This window comes from Mirounga angustirostris, unplaced genomic scaffold (genome assembly GCF_029215605.1).
Source record: "Mirounga angustirostris isolate CCGP_5_RB_7025 unplaced genomic scaffold, mMirAng1.0.hap1 SCAF_4, whole genome shotgun sequence".
Taxonomy (NCBI): domain Eukaryota; kingdom Metazoa; phylum Chordata; class Mammalia; order Carnivora; family Phocidae; genus Mirounga; species Mirounga angustirostris.
The window spans coordinates 142,112,196-142,132,537 of NW_026991712.1; the positions used below are offsets into that span (position 1 = coordinate 142,112,196).

The 20,342-nt window shown below is 38.2% G+C and overlaps 1 protein-coding gene and 1 long non-coding RNA gene across 2 annotated transcripts in view; one reads left to right on the plus strand and one right to left on the minus strand.

Moving 5' to 3' along the window:
• Positions 1-20,342, minus strand: part of LOC123858345 (uncharacterized) — a 230,154-nt gene that overhangs the window by 182,102 nt on the left and 27,710 nt on the right. The gene's annotated exons all lie outside the window — the stretch shown is intronic.
• CUNH1orf87 (chromosome unknown C1orf87 homolog) overlaps positions 1-20,342 on the plus strand; it is an 80,880-nt gene that overhangs the window by 48,403 nt on the left and 12,135 nt on the right. Inside the window, 2 exon segments of the mRNA XM_064587490.1 lie at positions 1,253-1,350; positions 14,281-14,345. Of these exon segments, the coding sequence (XP_064443560.1) occupies positions 1,253-1,350; positions 14,281-14,345 (163 nt within the window).

Consider the following 20,342-nt stretch of genomic DNA (forward strand, 5'->3'; position numbering starts at 1 on the left):
CTTTACCTTTTCCTTCCTTCCTTCCTCCCTCCCTTTTCTTCCTCCCTCCCTTCCTTTCTTCTTTCCTTCCTTCCACACCTTCTTCCTTCTTTCTCCTTTTCTTGTTTTCTCTCTCCCCTTCTCTCCTTTCCTATCATCTCCTCTCATCCCTCTTTCCTCTCTCTCCTTTCTTCATCTCTTCATTTCAACAAATATTAATCAAATGTGTACTAAAAGCGAGGCATTATTCTAACTGCTTATTTTCTCATGTAACCCTCACAGAACCCTAGGAATTAGAAAATACTAGTCTTATTTAGTAGATGAAACATTGGGCACAGAAAGGTCACACAGATCAGACAACAGATCTAGTGTCCAAAATAAGTCCTGTTTCATTCCAAAGTCTATGTTTAAACATTATGCTAGGGGTACCTGGGTGGCTCAGTTGGTTAAGTGTCCAACTCTTGATTTTGGCTCAGGTCATGATCTCAGGGTTATGAGATCAAGCCCCACATGAGGCTCCACGTGGAGCCTGCTTAAGATTCCCTCTCTCCCTCCCCCTCTCCCCCACTTCCTCTGCCCCTCCAACCCCCACGTGTCCATGCTCTCCCTCTGGCTCTAAATATATATATATATATATACATGTATATATATACATGTATATATATATGCTAAACACACAAAACATGCTATCATACCCCTAAAAGTCTGACATGTTTGAATCTAAGTGTCACCCACCCACCAACCTGAGAACTGAACTGATTTGTCAGCTAGACTCAGAAAATATTAAATATCTGGGAAACTACAATGACACTTTATTCATTGATCCAACAAAAATTTATTGGACATCTGGTTTCTAGACACAGTTCCATCATTTATGAACTGTGTAACATCAAGGAAGTGACTTAATCTAAGTCTTGGTTTTGTCCTATATGAAATGCAGATAGCAATATTGGCCATGCTAATACATCAAGCTTGTTTTATAAATCAAAGGAAATACACAAAAATATTTTGCAATTTACCTGTATAATAAGTATATATAACTTCTAGGCCTTGACCACCCATTCTATTGCTGGCAAAAATTTAAGATCAACATTTCAAAGTTCATTGGCTTCGAGCAATGAAATATACCTCTGCATCAATCAAATAAAAATTTATTTTTATTTTAATTTTTTACATTTTAGTTCCAGTATAGTTAACATACAGTGTTATGTTAGCTAAAATTCAAATCTTAACTTCATTATAATGAAACTCCAAATCCTTTCTTACTTTGCAGGTCAGGGCTATATGTGGAAAGCATGGATTATATCTAACTTTGAGTCTCCTGGAAACATTGCTAAACCATCAAGATTTGGGTTACCATGGTGAAATAAAGTAAGTTGATTTTTTATTCATATAGTCCTCTATTAGGATACCAAACACTGAGATCTGTCTTTAGAAGTTTTATGTGTGAAACAATCAATTTATTTTTTTAATTTTTTTTATTATGTTATGTTAATCACCATACATTACATCATTAGTTTTTGATGTAGTGTTCCATGATTCATTGTTTGCGTATAACACCCAGTGCTCCATTCAGTACGTGCCCTCTTTAATACCCATCACTAGGCTGACCCATCTCCCCACCCCCCTCCCCTCTAGAACCCTCAGTTTGTTTCTCAGGGTCCATAGTCTCTCATGGTTTGTCTCCCCCTCCGATTTCTCCCCCTTCATTTTTCCCTTCCCGCTATCTTCTTCTTTTTTTTTTTTTTTAACATAAATGTATTATTTGTTTCAGAGGTACAGGTCTGTGATTCAATAGTCTTACACAATTCACAGCACTCACCATAGCACATACCCTCCCCAATGTCTATCACCCAGCCACCCCATCCCTCCCAGCCCCCAATTTCTTTTTTTTAAAGATGTATTTATTTGAGAGAGAGCACACACATGAGTGGGGGAGGGGCAGAGGGAGAGGAAGAGAGAGAATCTCAAGCAGACTTCCCACTGAGCATGGAGCCTGATGCAGGGCTTGATCTCATGACCCTGAGATCATGATCTGAGCTGAAATCAAGAGTCGGACGCTCAACCGACTGAGCCACCCAGGCACCGCTGAAGTAATCAATTTCATTACTAAAGATATTTAAGGAATGTTTGCTTATATTAACGACAGAGTCTTCTTGGTCATTGAAAGACAAAGCAGGAAGCTTCAAATTCCAACCATTATAGACTATCAAGAGTCAAACAACTAAACAACAGGACAGAATATATGAAACAATGGTTTTCAGACATTTGACACCAGGCAGCACAGAACAGTGATTCCTAAAGAAAGAAAAATAAATGAGGTAAGCTAAGCTTACTGAACAAGAAGAGGAAATCCAGAGCCCTGAATTCTTCTTCAGTTAAAGAGATGGCATTTGGAAGTCAAGGCAAAGGAGGCTAGAAGGCACAGTACAGAGTAGTGGAGAAGAGAGATCCCCAGAGAGTCCCCTCTGGAGATTCTAAAGAGTTGCTCTTGAGTACTGGCTAATGTATCCATTTGAGGAAATTACCCAAGGTGGGGGAGGGGGAGAACAAAAGAAAGAGACAGAAAAATTTTTAGGTCTTGCACAAGGGTTGGGAATAGTTCAGATCAACTTAAAATAGACTGTTATAAATGTAAGCTGTTATATGTAAGCCTCATGGTAACCACAAATACACAAAAGATAGTGAGAAAGAAATCTACACATATCACTAAAGAAAGTCATTAAACCACAAAGGGAAGATAACAAAAGATAAAGAAAGAAACAGAGGAATTACAAAACAACCAGAAGGCAATGAACAAAATGGCAATAAGTACATACCTATCCATAATTATTTTAAATGTAAATGGACTAAATTCTCCAATTAAAAGATAAAGAGTGAATGAATGGATAAGAGAGAAACAAGATGTATCTATATACTGCCCGTAAGGGACTCAATTCAGATGTAAGGATAACGTGCAGACTGAAAGTGAAGGGATGGAAAAAGATATTCTATGCAAATGGAAACCAAAAGAAAGCTGGGGGAGCTATAATTACATCAGACAAAATAGACTTTAAAACAAAGATAAGATGGAGATGAGAGAATTCATAACCATCGGAGCAGTACCACAAATATTAAAAGTCCTCAGGCCGAGGAAAACGATCATTTTGGATCTACACAAAAAATGAAAATACTAGAAATAGTGAATGTATGGATGAATAAAAGATACATTTCTTATTTAAAAAACTCAAAGAAAATTTACTGTTTAAAGCAAAAATAAGAATAATGCACTGTGAGGTTCATAACATAAGTGCAACATTTGGCAGTAGCATACACAGCTGCAAGGGGGAAATGAAAATGTACTTGATAAGGTTCTTCTTATTGGCCATGCTAATACATCAATTAAGTATTATAATTTTGTTTGAAGGAAGAATATAATGAGTTAAAACGCTAATTTAAAAGATAAAAAGGAAGCATAGCATATTTAAATAATAAAAGATTAAAAAGAGGAAAAGGAAACAAGAAACAAGACAAATAGGAAATAAATATCAAGGTGTTAGATTTAAACCCAACCATATAAAGAATTACATTAAGTATTAATGATCCAAATGCACCAATTAAAAGGCAGTGACTTTCAGATTTCATTAAAAAAGCAAGACTCAACTGTCTAAATGCTGTCTACAATGAACCCATTTAAAATATAAGGACATAAGACATACCAAAAGTAAAAGGATGGAAATGATATACCATGCTAACTCTAATGAAATGAAAGCTGGCTTGGTTACATTAAGGTCAGACAAAGTGGATTGCAAAGCAAGGGATGCCAAAAAGTCAATTCACCAAGAGAATATAACAAACCTAAATGTTCATGTCCTTAATAATATAGCTTTAATTTACATGAAGCAAAAACATAAAACTTAAAGGAGAAATAGATAAATTCACAATTGCAGTTGGAGAATATAATATCTCTTTGTCAGTAATTGATAGAATAAGGAGATAGAAAAGCAGTAATAATATAAAAAATTGAAAAAATGATCAAATAACTTGATATAAGTAGCAATTACAGAACACTCCATACAATAGCAGAATACAAATTCTTTTTAATCATATATGAACTATTTAAAAGATAAACCATATTCTGAGCCATAAAACAAGTCTCAGTAAGTTTAAAATGATGAAATCATATAAAATATGTTTTCTGACCACAACAGAATTAAATTAGAAATTAAAAGCAAACAAACAAAAATACTGGAAATCTCCAAACATTATGAAACTGAACAACACACTTCTAAATAACCTATGGTAAGACAGAAAAGGGAAATTAGAAAATATTTTGAACTGAATTAAAATGAAAACACAACATACCTATAATTCTTAGCTGTTCTCTTTTTCTCACCTTTCCTATTCAATCCATCAAAAATTCATTAGTGAATCAACTCTATCTTCAGAATAGAAGACCAGAATCTGGTCACTTCTCACCACCTCTATTGTTACTTAACTACGCTTCATTCAAGCTACCATTGTCTTTCTCCTGGATTAGTATAATAGCCTCCTAACTGAACTAGACTTCTCCCTTGCCCCTAGTTTATCCTCAGTACCATAGCTACAGTGATCTATTAAAACCTAGAACAGTTTATGTCATTGTTTTGCTCATGAAACTGTAAGAGAATCTTATTTCACTCAGAGAAGGAAAAAAAAGAAAAAAACATCCAAGTCCTTATAAAGAGTTCTACCTAATCTGCTCCCCCACTACTTCTCTGGCTCCATCTACAACTTCCTTTGCTCATTCTGTTCCAATTACACTGTAATCCTTGTCTTTCTCACACATACCACACACATATCCACCTTAGCAACTAACCTCTGAATGTTTCCTCTACTTAAAACATTTTTTCCCATGTTAACTCTCTCATCTTCTTTATTTTATTTTTTACTCAAATGTCACCTTGTCCATGAGGCTTACACTAACCACCCTAGTTAAATCTGTAGTCTCTCAGCCCCTCTTCCTCTTAACCGGCTTTCCTTCTGCTTTCTTCTACACACTTACCAACTTCTAATGTATTTTGTGATTTGCTGATGTATGATGTTTATTGTTGTTATTTGTCAATCTCTGATAGACTATAAGCTATACTGCCAGGGGGCAGGCCCCGAGTCTTTGTTTTACTCATTGATGTATCCTGTGTCTAGAGCACTGCCTGGCACATATTAGAATTCAATAAATATTTATGAAATTGAACTGAACTAAGGAAGGGGTAGAGTCTCAAAATACTCTCAGGGATGCATGCAGATTTGCAAATTCTGACTAGTCCCTCTCATGGTCAAATTGAGGAAGGCCATTCCTAAAGACCTCATCAAAATCAGGTTCCTTGTGTTTTACTCTCTCTTAGCACTCAGCTATTTTCTTTCCTAAAACTTATCATCGTTTGTAATTATACATTTATTTGTGTGATTTGTTACTTTAATGTCTAGATAGTCATCTCCATGCTGGCAGGGAATATGACTGTTTCCCTCACATTATATCCCCAATATCTTATAGGCCAGTACTTGGCACATGATAGTCACACAGTAAACATTTGATTAATCCAGTTATTAATTTAGTTAACAAATATTTATCGAGCTCCTACTGTATACCAAGCACTACTCTAATCACTGGGGATACAGATATGAATGGAACAGTCTCCTCTCCCATGAAGCTTGTATTCTAATGGGGAAGAGAAACAATAAATAAGCTGGAATATGTGACATATATCACATGATGATAAGAGTAATACAGAAAAGCAAAGAATGGTAAAGGTTACAGGCAAACATCGATTGATAAATAAATGATCGAAGGAGGTTAAGCCTAGCCAATGAATTTCTACCAGATCAGCTTCAGAACACAGGAGTTTCCCTTGTAAAACCCTGGGGGTGTTTGGGTAAGGGGGAGGGAGGTGGTTAAACAGCAAAAGCAGAAAAGTGGGCTAAGAGCCAAGTAGAAAACCAATAATCTAAAATTGGGAGTCCCAAAAAGCCACCGATAAAAATGGAGAAAATGCAAGTATCAGAGCTCACATTATACCTGGTATATAGTATACTTGATTAAAAGATGGGGTCTGGAACCAAGATTCCAGGAAACAGATGTGAGAATAAGAGTGATTGGGAAGCAAATGAGGTTAGGTTATGTATATCAAAATTCTCAATTTCCCACTGTTTTATGTGCATATCAGAGAAGCACAGTGGTTTCTTTATTCACCTGTCTTTGACCTTTGAATGTTCAAGGACATCAAACCATGAGAACCAGTGAAGAATTGCATTTATAAGTGATAAACCTGTTTCATCCTTAAACAGTCATTGGCTAAAGCTTCTTCTGTTGAATTAAAACCATTCCGTTAAGGGCTTTGTATACAAACCTATATCCTTAAGAGATTAAAGATGCAATTTAGACACACATTTTAGGAGCTGAATGCACGAATCATTATTTTAGTACATATTGTCCATTAATCTGCTGTTCAATTGGGAACCCATTTGGAATGTGGCTGCTTGCTAATTAGCAGGATTCTAGTGCTGAGCTGCTTCCTGATTAAATGTCCTTTAGAATCAATAAAACATCAGGAGGGATTATGGTGATGTAGGATTAGCCCCATCTAACCAAATAAAATGAGTTGTGTTCCCTTCTTAAACTGTCACGTTGCAAGAGCTGATGAGAGGAGCAATTTCATGAACGCTGTTACAAAGTTGTTGTTTTTTGCATTTTGTTTTTTTTTTTAACACTGAGATTTTGTTTTTTGTCATTTGCCTACCAATTAGCAGAGACATTAGTGAATGTCTGCTAGGGTAAGGCGATTTTGAGAAAGACTTGATTACGATTTCAAATCTCTACTCTGAATCACCCTTATGTAAAATGAGTTCAGGTTGTGTTGGATGGAAATTATTACCCTCATTCTTGGCCAGGAACACGTAAGTCAGAATTAGCATTTAATGTTTCTGTGTGACTTTGCAATAAATGGTAATTAACGAGGGCAGAGAGAGAACAGGAGGCAAACTAATACCCTAAAATTGTATTGGCAAAATTAAATGCTTCAAACCCAGTTTAAAACACAGGCACACAAGCCAAATTGTGTTGGGGGAGGGGATAAATAATGAAGCTGCTCTGGAAGCTGCGTAAATAGAATGCAGCAACTGACACAGCCACAAGTAGGACTTATCATACACATCTGGCCCATTATGAAGAGTGCAATTAGGTTGAAAAGGACTAGTTTGATAATCCCAGGAACACCCAGAGGATTTTAGGAGCTAAAGTAAACATGAGGTGTCCGATTCCACAATTACTTGTAAATGGGAATAAGGAAAATTGGTAGATTGTGAGCAATTAGAGACATGTTATGATCTGCCCATCGGCTGGGTCTTGGGAACTGGACCTGGCTTGTAAGAGATCATTAATTTCGTCTTCTCTTGCAGAAGTCCATATCCATATGGGGTGAGACTAATAATAATAGCATTATTATTATTATTATTATTATTATTATTATTGAGTCAACATTTACATATTGCTTACTATATTACAGGCAATACTCTTAAGTGTTTTATAAACATTAAGTCTTTTAGTCCTTGTAAGTGCCTCTGGAGGTAGGTACTACTCTTTTGCAAAAGAGGAAACTAAGGCACAGAGAGGGTAAAACCAATAGGTAACTGATAAATGAATTCATCAATCAGGCTGAGTCAAAAGCAGGCTCTCTATCTTCAGAGTCTTCACTCTCAGTAAACCATGAAGACTCTTGTACAAGTCCTAGGAAATTCAGAAGCTTCTAGGATAGTGACTAAGCACAGGGGCTTTAGGCAAACCCACCGAGTTCCATGGCTGGCTCCACCCTTGGGCTTGGTGCTGAGCAGTCTGGATTTGAGGAGCTCAGTAGCTCCTGTCCTCTCCCCTAAGACCCGGGAGAGGTGTAAGATACAGATACAAAAGCAAGGAGGCTCTTAAGTTCCAGGGAAAGGCTTGATCCAAAGAAGCCCAGGGCCCAGCCCAGGAGGTAACTTCTTATCACTGGTTGAGCACCTCCCCTAGCCCTTTAGCCCCTGTCCTTGGGGAAAGGCAGCAAGAGCTCTGGAATCATACAGGCCTAGATAGAAAGCTCTGAAACGCCCTAGCTTTGGGAAGTTGGGCAAGTAACTAATTGCCCTTAACCTTAATTTCCTCATCTGCAAATGGAAAAAAGAATTCTTTTGTATGGATTTGAGAGTTTATTGCCTATGAATCAGGGAACGGTTGTGCTTCTCACAGTTAACTGGAAGGCAAGAATACAATGCAGGGTCCACGATCGAGAAGGTGAACACAAAGGAAGATGGTGGGGTGGAATGAGCATCCCAGTAGCTGAGTTAAATAACATAACCAAAATAACCTCCCGACTTGAGGCTGTAAGGGATCCATGCAGGTGGCACCTAATATGCCCCAGGCATGGGACTAAATGCTTTACATGGCTTATCTCATTTTATTCTCCCAATAGCCCCACGATTTATGTTTTTATACCCACTTCACAAATGAGTAAACTGAGATTCAGAGACCTTAAATAAATTGTCCCAAAAGTTGGGCTTCTTTGAATCTTTGTTTCTGTTATGGGCTGAATTACATCTCCCCAAACTCCTATGTTGAAGCCCTAACCTCCAGTACCTTACACTATGACCCTGTTTGGAGATAAAGCCTTTAAAGAGGCAATTGAGTTAAATAAAATGAGGCCGTTAGGGTGGGCCCTAATCCAATCTGACTGGTATCCTTACAAGAAGAGGAAATTTGGAAACAGAAACACCAAGGATGGGCTAACACAGAGAAAAGACCATGTGAGGACGCAGTGAGAAAGTGGCCATCTACAAGCCAATGACAGAAGCCTCAGAAGAAGCCAAACCTGCTGACACCTTGATTTTGGACTTCTAGCTTTCCAAACCATAGAAAATAAATTTCTGTTCTTTAACCCCCAGTCTATGGTATTTTGTTATGACAGCCTACCTGCCTCCTCCTTCTAGCATATTCTGTACCCTCTCAGGTGAAGGAGATTATAGGATCCTTAAGGGAATGGCTATAATGATTAAATGCTTCAGATCATGGGACTTAACCTTTGATTCTATAAGTCTGAATAGAGCTGGCACCTCAGCGCTATTCTAGTCTACATTTAAGCTGAGCTTGGGGGGACTTGTAGGGACTAACCAGATAAGAGAAGGAGAAGAGTGTCTCAGAGGGAAAAAGAGCAGTATGTGCCAAGACAAAGAAGCAAGCGTCGCAAGTTTGGAGAACTATGAACTATTGGTTATGGCTGAAGCATACATTTCACAAGCTGGAGAAAGGCAATGGGCTTGGGAAGTAAGCACCAGCACACTTTTGGTTTAAGCCTGTATGTTCATATAGAAACATGTCACCTATAATTAACTTCATCAAGATTACCAGGGTGTTTCTATGAAATAGCCCATCTTTTGTATGTTTGGTATGTTTAGGCTTTTGTTTCATTTTTTTTAATATATAAGACTTACTGTATAAAATGACTTATTGTATAAAATGTCATCCACTTACTGTATAAAACGTTATCCACTTATCAATCCGTGATTAAAATTCCAATGAGTAAAGACGCAAAAACCGCACCAGTAGCAAAAACTAATAAGCACTCTAGTGTCAAAATCTAGAAGGAATATCCACTAACTATAAGTAAATGGAATCTGGGAAAATCAGTGAGTTGGCACCCATGCTTTGCCCTGTCTACCTGTGAGAAGTACAGCTGACAGAAGATCTCTCATCCTTTCATCAGACTTCCCCTTGATTTGGAGGCCCCCAGTCTTAACCCACTAGAAAATGACACAGGCAATGGTTTCTGTAGCTGCCTGAATACTGTTAGCCTGTGCCCATCCCCACCCAAGGCTGCACACACATAGGCTTACCCACACGCTGCTTTTCTGTACCTATGCAGAAAGCTCAACTTCCAAGAATGATGGAGCAGAAAGTTGGGGTGGGCAGGGGCAAACCTGGGTGTGATGTCTGCATTTGATGAGGCATAATTCCTGGTAATAAAGTCATGTGGGTTGCAGCAGAGGGAGGGAGATCCTGGTATTTGTATATGCTGAGGGTATCAATGATGACATACATGTTCATTTCATGTCTGATATGCAACCCATCTCTGAGGTGGTCCCAATGAAGGGCCACCAGGCATCAGTGAGGCTTGTCACTCATTCCTTGACTGTAGGGCTAAATGAGCAGTAAATAGGGCCAAGGGAAGTCTATGCAACTCATCTGTTGGGTTGTGCAGAATGTGAACAGTTCCTCATTTGACGGTGAATAGAGAAAACCCCAAATATGAGGCCTAATTTTAAAAAATACTGCAGAACATGGAGAGGCAGTGACAATCCTGCAGACTCCAAATAGCAGCAAATTTTTAAAAACGATCTACTCTAAAAACTAGGAAACCTTTAGAAAGCCATTGGTGTTCTCTGTAGGCCTTATGGAGCCATGTCCTCTATTGAAACCAACTGGAAAGTAATAAGCATAATAAGCTAGTAAAATGAAATTTAGAAAGCACTAAAGTGAACAGAAGAAATTAGAAAAAACTTAGTAAAACACGGACAATTTCAAGAAACGGAAGCTTCTATAAGCCAAATTAAGGGGTAATCAGGATCGTAACTATGTGTGCTGATGTACGTTAACTAGACTAATTGGGATCACTTCTCTATATATACGTACATTGAATCATTATGTTGTATACCTGAAACTAATATTACATATCAATTATATCTCAATAAAAATTATGAGACAATCAAGGAAATCTGATTATTGCTAGATATTTGATGCTATTAAGATATTTGTATTAAATTTTTCTGTCAACAAACTTTTTCTATAAAAGGCCTAATAGTAAATGTTTTGGGCTTTGTGGGTGTACAGTCTATTTCCACTACCCACCTATGTCACTGTAGCCTGAAAGCAGTGACAAATAACACTAACAAATGGCTGTGGTTGTATTCCAATAAAATATTAATTTTTTGAGAGAGCGAGGAAGTGTGAGTGGTGGGGGGAGGGGCAAAGGAGAAGAGAGAGAGAGAATCTTAAACAGACTCCATGCTCCGTGTGGAGCCCAATGTGGGGCTCAATCCTATGATCCTGAGATAGGGACCTGAGTGGAAACCAAGAGTCAGACACTTAACCGACTGAGAAACCCAGGCACCCTCCAAGAAAATATTATTTACAAAAATAAAAGAGGTAACCAGGAATCAATAAAAAGTAAAAATAACATTAGAGAAAATCTATTACAGAATGTCAAACTTGAGAGGTTTCCACGAAATCTAAAAAAGAAAAACAGAGAAGAAAATGAGAGAGGATAGTAGACATAGAAGAGGAAGAATAGAAATTGAACCTAAGAGGCCTTGACATTGTGGAAGAAGAAACTAGAAAAAATGGAACAAGAGCTAACAACAAAAGCCACAACTGAAAAAACTTTGCAGAGATGGGAAAAAAGAAAAAACCCTCTGTGTACAGATCGAAAGGACTCAGTATGACCAAGCTGAATGAAGAAAAAAAATGTATCCATGTCTATCCTGACAAAAGTTTTGTGTTTACAGAGACAAAGAAAATTACTTAAGGATGCAGGCCAAAACCAAAATAAAACTAAACCAAAGCAAAGGAAGGAAAACATTAATTTTAAATGAACCCAAATCAGACTGACCTCAAACTTCTGGAATAATGAATATCAGAAGACACTGGAGCTGTGTTCATGGGAAAAAATGTAACCGAAATCAAATGATATTACATTCACGTGTAAGGCCATATAATACAATGGTTGAGCATGCAGGATTTGGAGTCAAACAGCCAGAGTTTAAATCTGGCTACCCCATTGATCAGTGTGTCCTTGGGCAACTCATTTACATGTTTCATAGGATGGTTGTCACGATTAAATGAGATAATGCACACAAAGTACTCAGAACGCTTACTAAAGGTCATTTTAACTTAATAACCTAGTGGAAGTTAGAATTTGAACTCAGATCTGCCTGAATCTAAAATCAGGCTCACAGACCTTGTCCTCCAGTCCTGAACTCTCTGACTCAACACTGGGAGTTTGGCACTTGTTTCTGTGATTAGATTTATAGTGCCTGTTATGGTAACTGGAACCCATTCTCACATTTAAATTGTTACTGGCTCTTCGAAGGTCCTAGGGTAATATAAAGAATATGGAAGAAAGAAAAAAAATTAATTAGAAGGATCTCAAGGATTTCATTGGTCACATAAGTCCTATATACCATTTAAATCAGGCAGTGTCCAGGCTCAATACTTAACAAAATTTTTTCACAGTCTCCTCCCCCTACTATCAGTACTATTCAAGAAGGAACAGAAGAGTTTCTGGTGCTGTTAGTCCAGATGCCTTATCTCATATTTGATAACTCCTAACAGCTCTGAAAAATAAATGTTATGCAATATGGAACCATTGATGGATCTAGATTTTTGTTGTTGTGTTGTTCTGGCTGTTTTTCTAAGGGTCAGAAGATACTGCAGGCATAAGCCTGGACCTCCTAAGAGGACAGAATTGCAGCAAGCATCGAAGACAGGAGTTGGCTTCCACTGCAGCTCACTTTCAGATCTGTGCTAATATTAGACCTTTGCATGATTATTGATATTTCTCAACAGTGCTGCTTTTCCAACTTTCTTTTCCCTGTGTATCCCTTCAGCAGCTGATAGAGTCATCAGCTTATCAGGCTTATGATTCTGCATACCTACACCTTATCTATTCTTGTGCCCAAACTGACATGAAGCTCCGGAGGCCATATTTCCATACCAACCAAAGAAATTTTCTGACTTGAGATGTCATGCATAGGAAAAGTTTTATGAGGTATAAGCAAAACAATGAATCATTTTTATTTAAGGAGTAAAATCACATGACATTAGAACTCTTCTAGAAAATCCAGGGCTTCTATATCTCACAACTTGGGCTTTATAGTTGCTTGACTTCTGATGGGCAAGGAGGAGATAACAATACTGATCAGTTGCAGTTTGGTTGCTAGCAACAGAAACTGCCTTTTGTTAACATAAGCAAAAAGAAATATTTTGAAAGGATATGGAGTTATACACAAAACTGGGGGAAAATAAAACTTTGGGAAGAATCAGAACCAAAAATTAATGAGAGATACAGAGACATGGAATGGGAGAGAGGGAGGAAAGTAAGGAGGGATGAGTGGAGAAAGTGATAAATAGAGATTCATTAGACAAGGTGAGTCACAACATTGACCAGGGTAGGCTATGGGGCATTGATTATAGTCCATCATCCCAGGGAAGAACATATTTGTATATAAATGGAGGATAGATGTCAGGCAAGCAAATACAGGTGATTTTCACTACCAAAGTGTTCCTAAAGTACAAGTAAGCCTTCAATGACTCTCTGACTGTCCCACATACATACATTGTTTAATGCAGTTGCTGCTTGGGGATTTCATTAAATATTGTCTATTTGCATTCAGAAGCCATTTCTATATCCCCTCCTATGTTTTTTCCTGTATTGAAATACTTCCCATTCTTGGGAAAGCTACAAAAAAACATTTCTAACTCCCTTGACACCAAGGTTCTGGAACTGATTTAAGCTCCATCAGTGAGATGCAATTGCGTGTGATTTGAAAGGCGGAAGGTGTGGGGGTGGGGGCGGGGACATTTTAAGTATTTATTTATTTTCCTGAAGTAGTAGCAACTCCAGACCCTGGCACGCACCAGTTTTTGCAGTGGCCAGAACACATTTGTACTGCCTAGTCACCAACCTCATAGTCAGGGACAACTGAGATGTCAGTCAGAATTTCCTGCAGTTTACTGGTCTCCAGAACTGGTGAGAACTAATCCTGAGCCTAGCAGCAGATGCCAACCTCCATTCTACTAACCCCTGCAATAATTGTGTAGGCACCTAATTTCCTATATTAAAGCCCTGTTCTAATAGAGACCTCTAAAGTAGTTTCTGTTTCCTGAATTATACCCTGAATGATACAGGTATCAAAAAGCTCCTTCAGCATAATACCCTCCAGTTCCATCCACGTCATTGCAAATGGCAAGATTTCATTCCTTTTGATGGCTGCATAATATTCAATTGTATATATATACCACATCTTCTTTATCCCTTCATCTGTCGATGGACATCTTGGCTCTTTCCATAGTTTGGCTATTGTGGATGGTGATTAACATAACATAATAAAAAAAATAAAATAAAAATAAAAATTCCTTCAGCTACAAAAAAAAAAAAAAAGCTCCTTCAATATCACTATCAATAGAAACTTCGACCTTTATTGCACATTCTTCCAGAGCTTTCTACATTGATCACCAATACTCTGTTTCCCTTTCTTGCACAGATGGCAGAATTTTGTTGAATTGTTGAGCAAAGTTTCTTCTGATTTGTCACATGATTTGCCTACAGGTGAGTTTTTGCGACTTTGTTCCTTGAGAGACCTCCCATTTCTCAGAACTACTATTGACTCTGCTGCTTTGCTCCGGTGGTTTGCTTGTTGGGTTTTATCTCATTGCTCTCAGAAATGTAAATGGCTCAGCAGTGCAGAAAAAGTAAGAGTCAGAATTGTCTTACTGGCTATTCTTTTAGGCCAGTGGGCTCATTAAAGGCATAATTCTCCAAGTTGTATTATATCATGAAGCAGTCTCTAGTGAGAGCCCTTTCAGATGAATGCAGCACTTATAGAAGAAGTGGACATTATTTATTAGAACTTCAGTTGTACAGCCCCTTATATCTAGGAATGCTACAGCTAGGTAATTACCCTACTGGCATCTCACCAAAAAAATAAAATTAAAGTAAAATAAAATAAAACAAAATAAAAGTTTAGTGTAGCATTTTTTGGTAAATGCCTCTAAAAATGGAAATAAACTTTTTAAAAAAAATTAAAAATAAGAATTGAAACAATGAGAAATCCTTCAGGGACAATTAAATTACAGTATATCCAAATGATAAAGTATGCAGCTGTAAAATAACATGGCTGGCCTTGATACAGGAAGATTTCCAAGACATATTATTAAGTGAAATTATAAAGATTAATTTGGGCAAAATATTTAGCAATTAGCAAGTTTTAAATATGACAGGTGAAAAAATATGCATTGATACTAATCTGCTGTTGCAATTTCTCTATTTACTACATTCATCAACCATTTACTGATTATCTTTTGGATCAAAATACAAGGTACTGAAAGTTTGAGAGGAGGGGTGGCATCTCTGTTTGCATTTCAGCAGAACAAAAACCTTACTGGGTATTTCGAACAGGGAATTTACAACAGAGGATCGGGGGACTGGTTGCACAAGTATTAGACTGAAAGAGCAAAAAGAGGATGGTGTGTGTATTCCTGTCCTTAGGGCCGCCATAACAAAATGCCACAAACTGGGTGGCTTAAAATAACAGACAGAGAATAGTTCTCACGGTTCTGGAGACTAGAAGTCAGAAACCAAGGTGTCAGCAGGGCCATGCTCCTTCTGAAGGCTCTAAGAAAGAGTTCTTCCTTACCTCTTCCACCTTCTGGTGGCTCCAGGCATTCCTTGGCTTATGGTTGCTTAATTCCACTGTCTGCCTCTGTCTTCACATGGCCTTCTTCCAACTCTGTCTCTTTTGTGTCTCTGTATCTCCTTTTTCATATAAAGCCACCACTATTCATTGGATTTAGGGCTCTCCCTAACCCAGAATGACATCATCTTAACTTGATTACATATAAAAAGATCTTGCTTCCAAATAAGGTCACATTAACAGGTGCCAGTGGCAACTATGTTCAAAGACACAATTCAACCCATGACAGTTGAGGTAACCCAGAGCTTAGGAGTTATAGAAAGCAGCTCTCATCCTTAGGGCTGAGGGAACATAGTGAAAGGTGTATTATTAGCAGAATCTTGGCGAGTGCTACTACATAGTTGATTCTAGGATCGCCAAGAATATGCCAAGCAGCTAGAGAAAGAATTTTGAAGGAGATGCCACATAGTGGGTTACACCACGTAGTTTGAAACTCAGTGTTTCACAAAGGGGGCTGGTGCTTGCATTTCTGACAGAACACCATGTGGTCAATGTTGCACCTACTGAATGGGATGTCTGTCCTGTGGCTATTCTAAATTTGAATTTTCACATTTGACTTGTGCTGAGAATGTTGAAAAACACTTCAGGAGTCTCCTTCAGACCCAAGAGTGAGATCCAGGAGGCTTCTCTGACAGCTTAAATCTTAGCAACAGCAGTAGCGCTCCCCTGATGCTGGACAGATACTAACAAACTCCAAAAACGAGAAGAGAGTACTTCTACTCTCCCCACAGTCTAATCTCCCTCCAAGCACCTCCCGTTTCTGGAATTTAGCCAGAAGCCAGTGGGCCAGGGTATCTGGGAAATGTAGTTGTAGCTCCCCAGCCCAGCATTATAGAAAAGAGATAGAAGGGATGTGCTAGAAGACAATAGGGTGATAAAAAGCGAGGGTTCATTTTTCATGATGTCATCTATAACTTCAGAGAACTCAGCTTTGTTGAAAAGACAAAACAAGGACATCAAAAGGTGATCACGACAAATGTCTAAACCAAATACTTTCTCTTTCTCTTCTAATATAAATCCAGGTCACTTGATGCATTCGTTTGCTAGAGTGGCTTAAACAACAGATGTTTATTTTCTCATAGTTCCGGAGACTAAAAGTTCAAAGTCCCAGTGTCAGCAAGTTTGGTTTCTTCCGAGGCCTTTCTCTCCTTGGCTTGAAGATGGGCTCTTTGGACATCCCTGGTGTCTCTTTGTGTGCCCAAATTTTTGGCCTCATAAGAACACCAGTCATGGTGAAGATTGGTATCCTCATTTTAATGACTTCAATTGAACTGAATCACCTCTTTAAATGACCTGTCTCCAAATACAGTCACATTCTGAGATACTAGGGGTTAGGACCTCAACATATGAATTTGGGGGGGACAGAATTCAACCCATATTGGATGACATAGAAAAGTGTATAAAAAGATGAGTCAAAGTCTCACTTTTGCAACTAAATAACCACCTTATATTGGAACACTTATTTTACTTCTCTTGGACTCATTTTTCTCATCTCTAAAATGAACCAAAAATATGAAATTAAAAAAAATACCTGCTCTATTGCTCTGATAGGGTGATTACAGGTATGACAGACAAAGGTTTTTTGGCAATATTGCACTCCACAGTGCAAAACAGGACTTTGGCGATACTTTTGTTGCATTGTTGTTGTGATAGCCTATTGCTTACTGAGAAAGTTAATGCCTTGATCTCTTCCTATTTCTGTATTGTTGGAGCTATGATGATTAAGTGCTCCTAGGCCCTGAGAGGGGGCATTTTATTTGCCTGTTTTCTTGAAAGGAGGTACATTATAAGAAACTAAAGGCAGCTACTCCTTTTGGGTGTGAAGAATTGTGAATTTTTTCATTCCTGGGGCCTGTTTTCACTCAAAGATTCTATAATAACCTATTAACATGACTCATTTTTATATATACTGCCTTGTATCACAAACTTTATCTCATTTGGACCCCCAGGAATCCTATGAACTTGTTTTTTTAATGTACACACGATAGCCACATAAATACTTAGTATCTGTGACTTAGGCTAAGGTCTAGAATGGACTAGTTTACAGCAGACCAAACCTCTTGGCAAGATCAACTAGAAAACTAGATAAAATACAAAACAACATCTCTTTGAAAGATATTATTTGGAATTCAAATTGAGTACCAGAAAGAAAAGAGGAAAAAACCCTCTGGAAGAAGTTAACATCATATAAAATCTTGAGAATTATTTATACAAAATGTCCAGCATTCAGTTAAAAATAATCAGGAATGATACAAAACAGGACATGAATTTTCAAATAACTGTAATTAATATGTTTAAGAAAATGGATAAGATGGAGAATTCCAGCAAGCCATTTGAATTTATATAGAATTTATGTAAATTCTATATAGAATTTGCCTGAATGCACCAAACACTCCTCCCTCTAGATATATAGAATATCTAGAACTGAAAAATATAAAAACTAAATTTAAAAAACTCACTATATCAGTTGAACAGAAGGTTGAGTGTAGCTGAAGAGAGGATTAGTGAACTAATCCTGAATATAGTTCAGTAGGGAATATCCAGATTGAAGCATGAAGGAACAATGAGGATAGAACATACCAAAAAAAGTGTATGAGACATATAGGAAATGGCAAGAATATCCAGTATACATCTAATGAAGTCACAGATAGGAGGAAGAGAATAGAGGTGAAGCAGTATTTGAAGCAATTATGACTGAGAAATTTCCAAAAGTGATAAAAGATCTCAAGCCACAGATCCAAGAAGTGCTAGGAACTCCCATGAAGACAAATACAAAAGAGCTTAGACCCCTCCAAACATGCTATGGTCTGAGGTCTAAAATAGTATTTCACAAAAATGAAGTATGGCTCCAACTTTGACTCTCTTCACTCTGGAGCCTGTGAGTAAGGAAGAGGAAGAAAAAGCAGGAAGCACAGAGCAGGGTTATAGCAAAGCTGCTAATGGGGAGAAATTGGAGGGAATAATCATAGCCTCAGAGGCTCATTGATCCCCTCGAACATCTCGTGAAGACAACACAGAAAAATGACTAAGAGTTTAACCTCCCTTTTATTAAGGAAAAAAAAATATCCATAGTAATTCCTACTTAGAACTATTTATATTGGAGGGACAGAAAAGCTAACTCGGTTGGTTTAGAGAATAAAGAGGTTTGGTTTATGTAAATAAAAAGTCTGGCAGCAGCAAGAGCTATAGGCTTTTTTGATGTAGTCATTAAAAATGTCAAAATCCAGGATCTGGTTTCTTTCTGGCTCTCTGCTCTGCTGTATATGGTGCTGACATCATCTTTAGGCTCTACATGGTGGTGCCTCAACTATTCCAGACACTTCTTCAATAACAAAATAATTTTGGTAGTCAAGGTCATCATATCTTCACAGCACTCTCTTTTGGCTGGTCCTGCCCAGAAGGAGAGAATCTTACGAGTTGAGAAACTGTAGCAGATGTCTCCTCTAGTCTCAGAGCTTAGACTAAATTAAGTTTTATGTCCACCTTAGAACCAAGACTGTGATTAGGACACCATGATAGTCTTCAACTAATCAGAGACCAACCTCGGAGTTGGAACTGGGTGTCATTCTTACCAAACCACATCACTAGAATGGGGAGGAGGGGTCCCCACAAAGTAAAATATAGTTGCTATCACTAGAAGGGAAGAATGAAGAGGACATTTGCCAGAGAAGAAATGAATGATGGAAGAAAAAAATAAATCAATTCCAGTCACATGCATGGCCCATGAGGCCCTTCAATTCTGTGAATACTTAACCTTCTCTTCCCTTTTCATCCTGCTTCAGCTAGGCTCTCCTCTCGGCTATTGCCTGAATGCACCAAACACTCCTCCCTCCCTTGTGACCTTTGCCTTTATGATAGCTTTTTCCTGAAATGCTCTTTCTGCAGACATTTGCATGGCTTTCTCCCATGTTTCTCAGGGCTCTATTTGAATGTCACTTGGAGAGGCCTTGGGTGAATTCCCTCCCTAAAATAGCAACTGCCAAGACTTTCTACCCCCATAATTGGCTTTAGCTGTGTTTCTAGCACTTATCACTACTTGACATTACATATCTCTCTGTTTGTCCTCACCACTGGAATGCGCACTCCATGGGAAGATTCTGTCTTATTCATCGTTGTATCACAGTTAGCATTTAAGGAATGTTTGTTGAGTGAGTGAATGAATTAGAATCCAGACCTAACCCTACCTCCGTTGTCTTAAGCAAGAAACTGAACCTGGTGTTGCCTTGGTTCCCTCATTTGTAAAATGCAGATAATTTCTACCTCACAGGGTTATTCTTTAGATTGAGTAAGAAAACCTGTGAAAAATGTCTGGCATATATAGATATTTAACATATATTTGTTTCCTTCTCATAAAAGTTTCATTCACTAGGTCCAGTGAGGCCAGAAGTCTTTATTTAAATCCGTTGTTTTCTCCTGTGGCTTCACTTTAGAATTACCTAGGGAATTCTTTAGAAGTCCTGAGCTGGGTTCTCACCCCTCGAGATTCTGATTTAATTGGTCTGGTGTGCCGCCCAAGCATTGGTAATTTTTAAAGCTCCCCAGGTGGGGGCACATTAGCAGCCTGTGCTGAAGACCACTGATTTCAAGTCATTAATGGGGGGGGGCGGGGAAGGGATGGGAGGGCTGGCTGTGTGACTATCAGAATCCACTGGAAGCCCTGTAAAACCTGGCCCTTCCAACACCTGGAAATCTCTAGAAGCCAGCTTGGCTTATTTCCTCCAGTACAAATCATCAACTGGCAGACTAGACAGATGGTTATTATTTATCCTTCCTGCTGTGTTAGAAAGAAAAAAAAATTAACTCTGCCTTGGGTTTCTCAAACCATTTTTACATGTGCAAACCATTACCTTTTT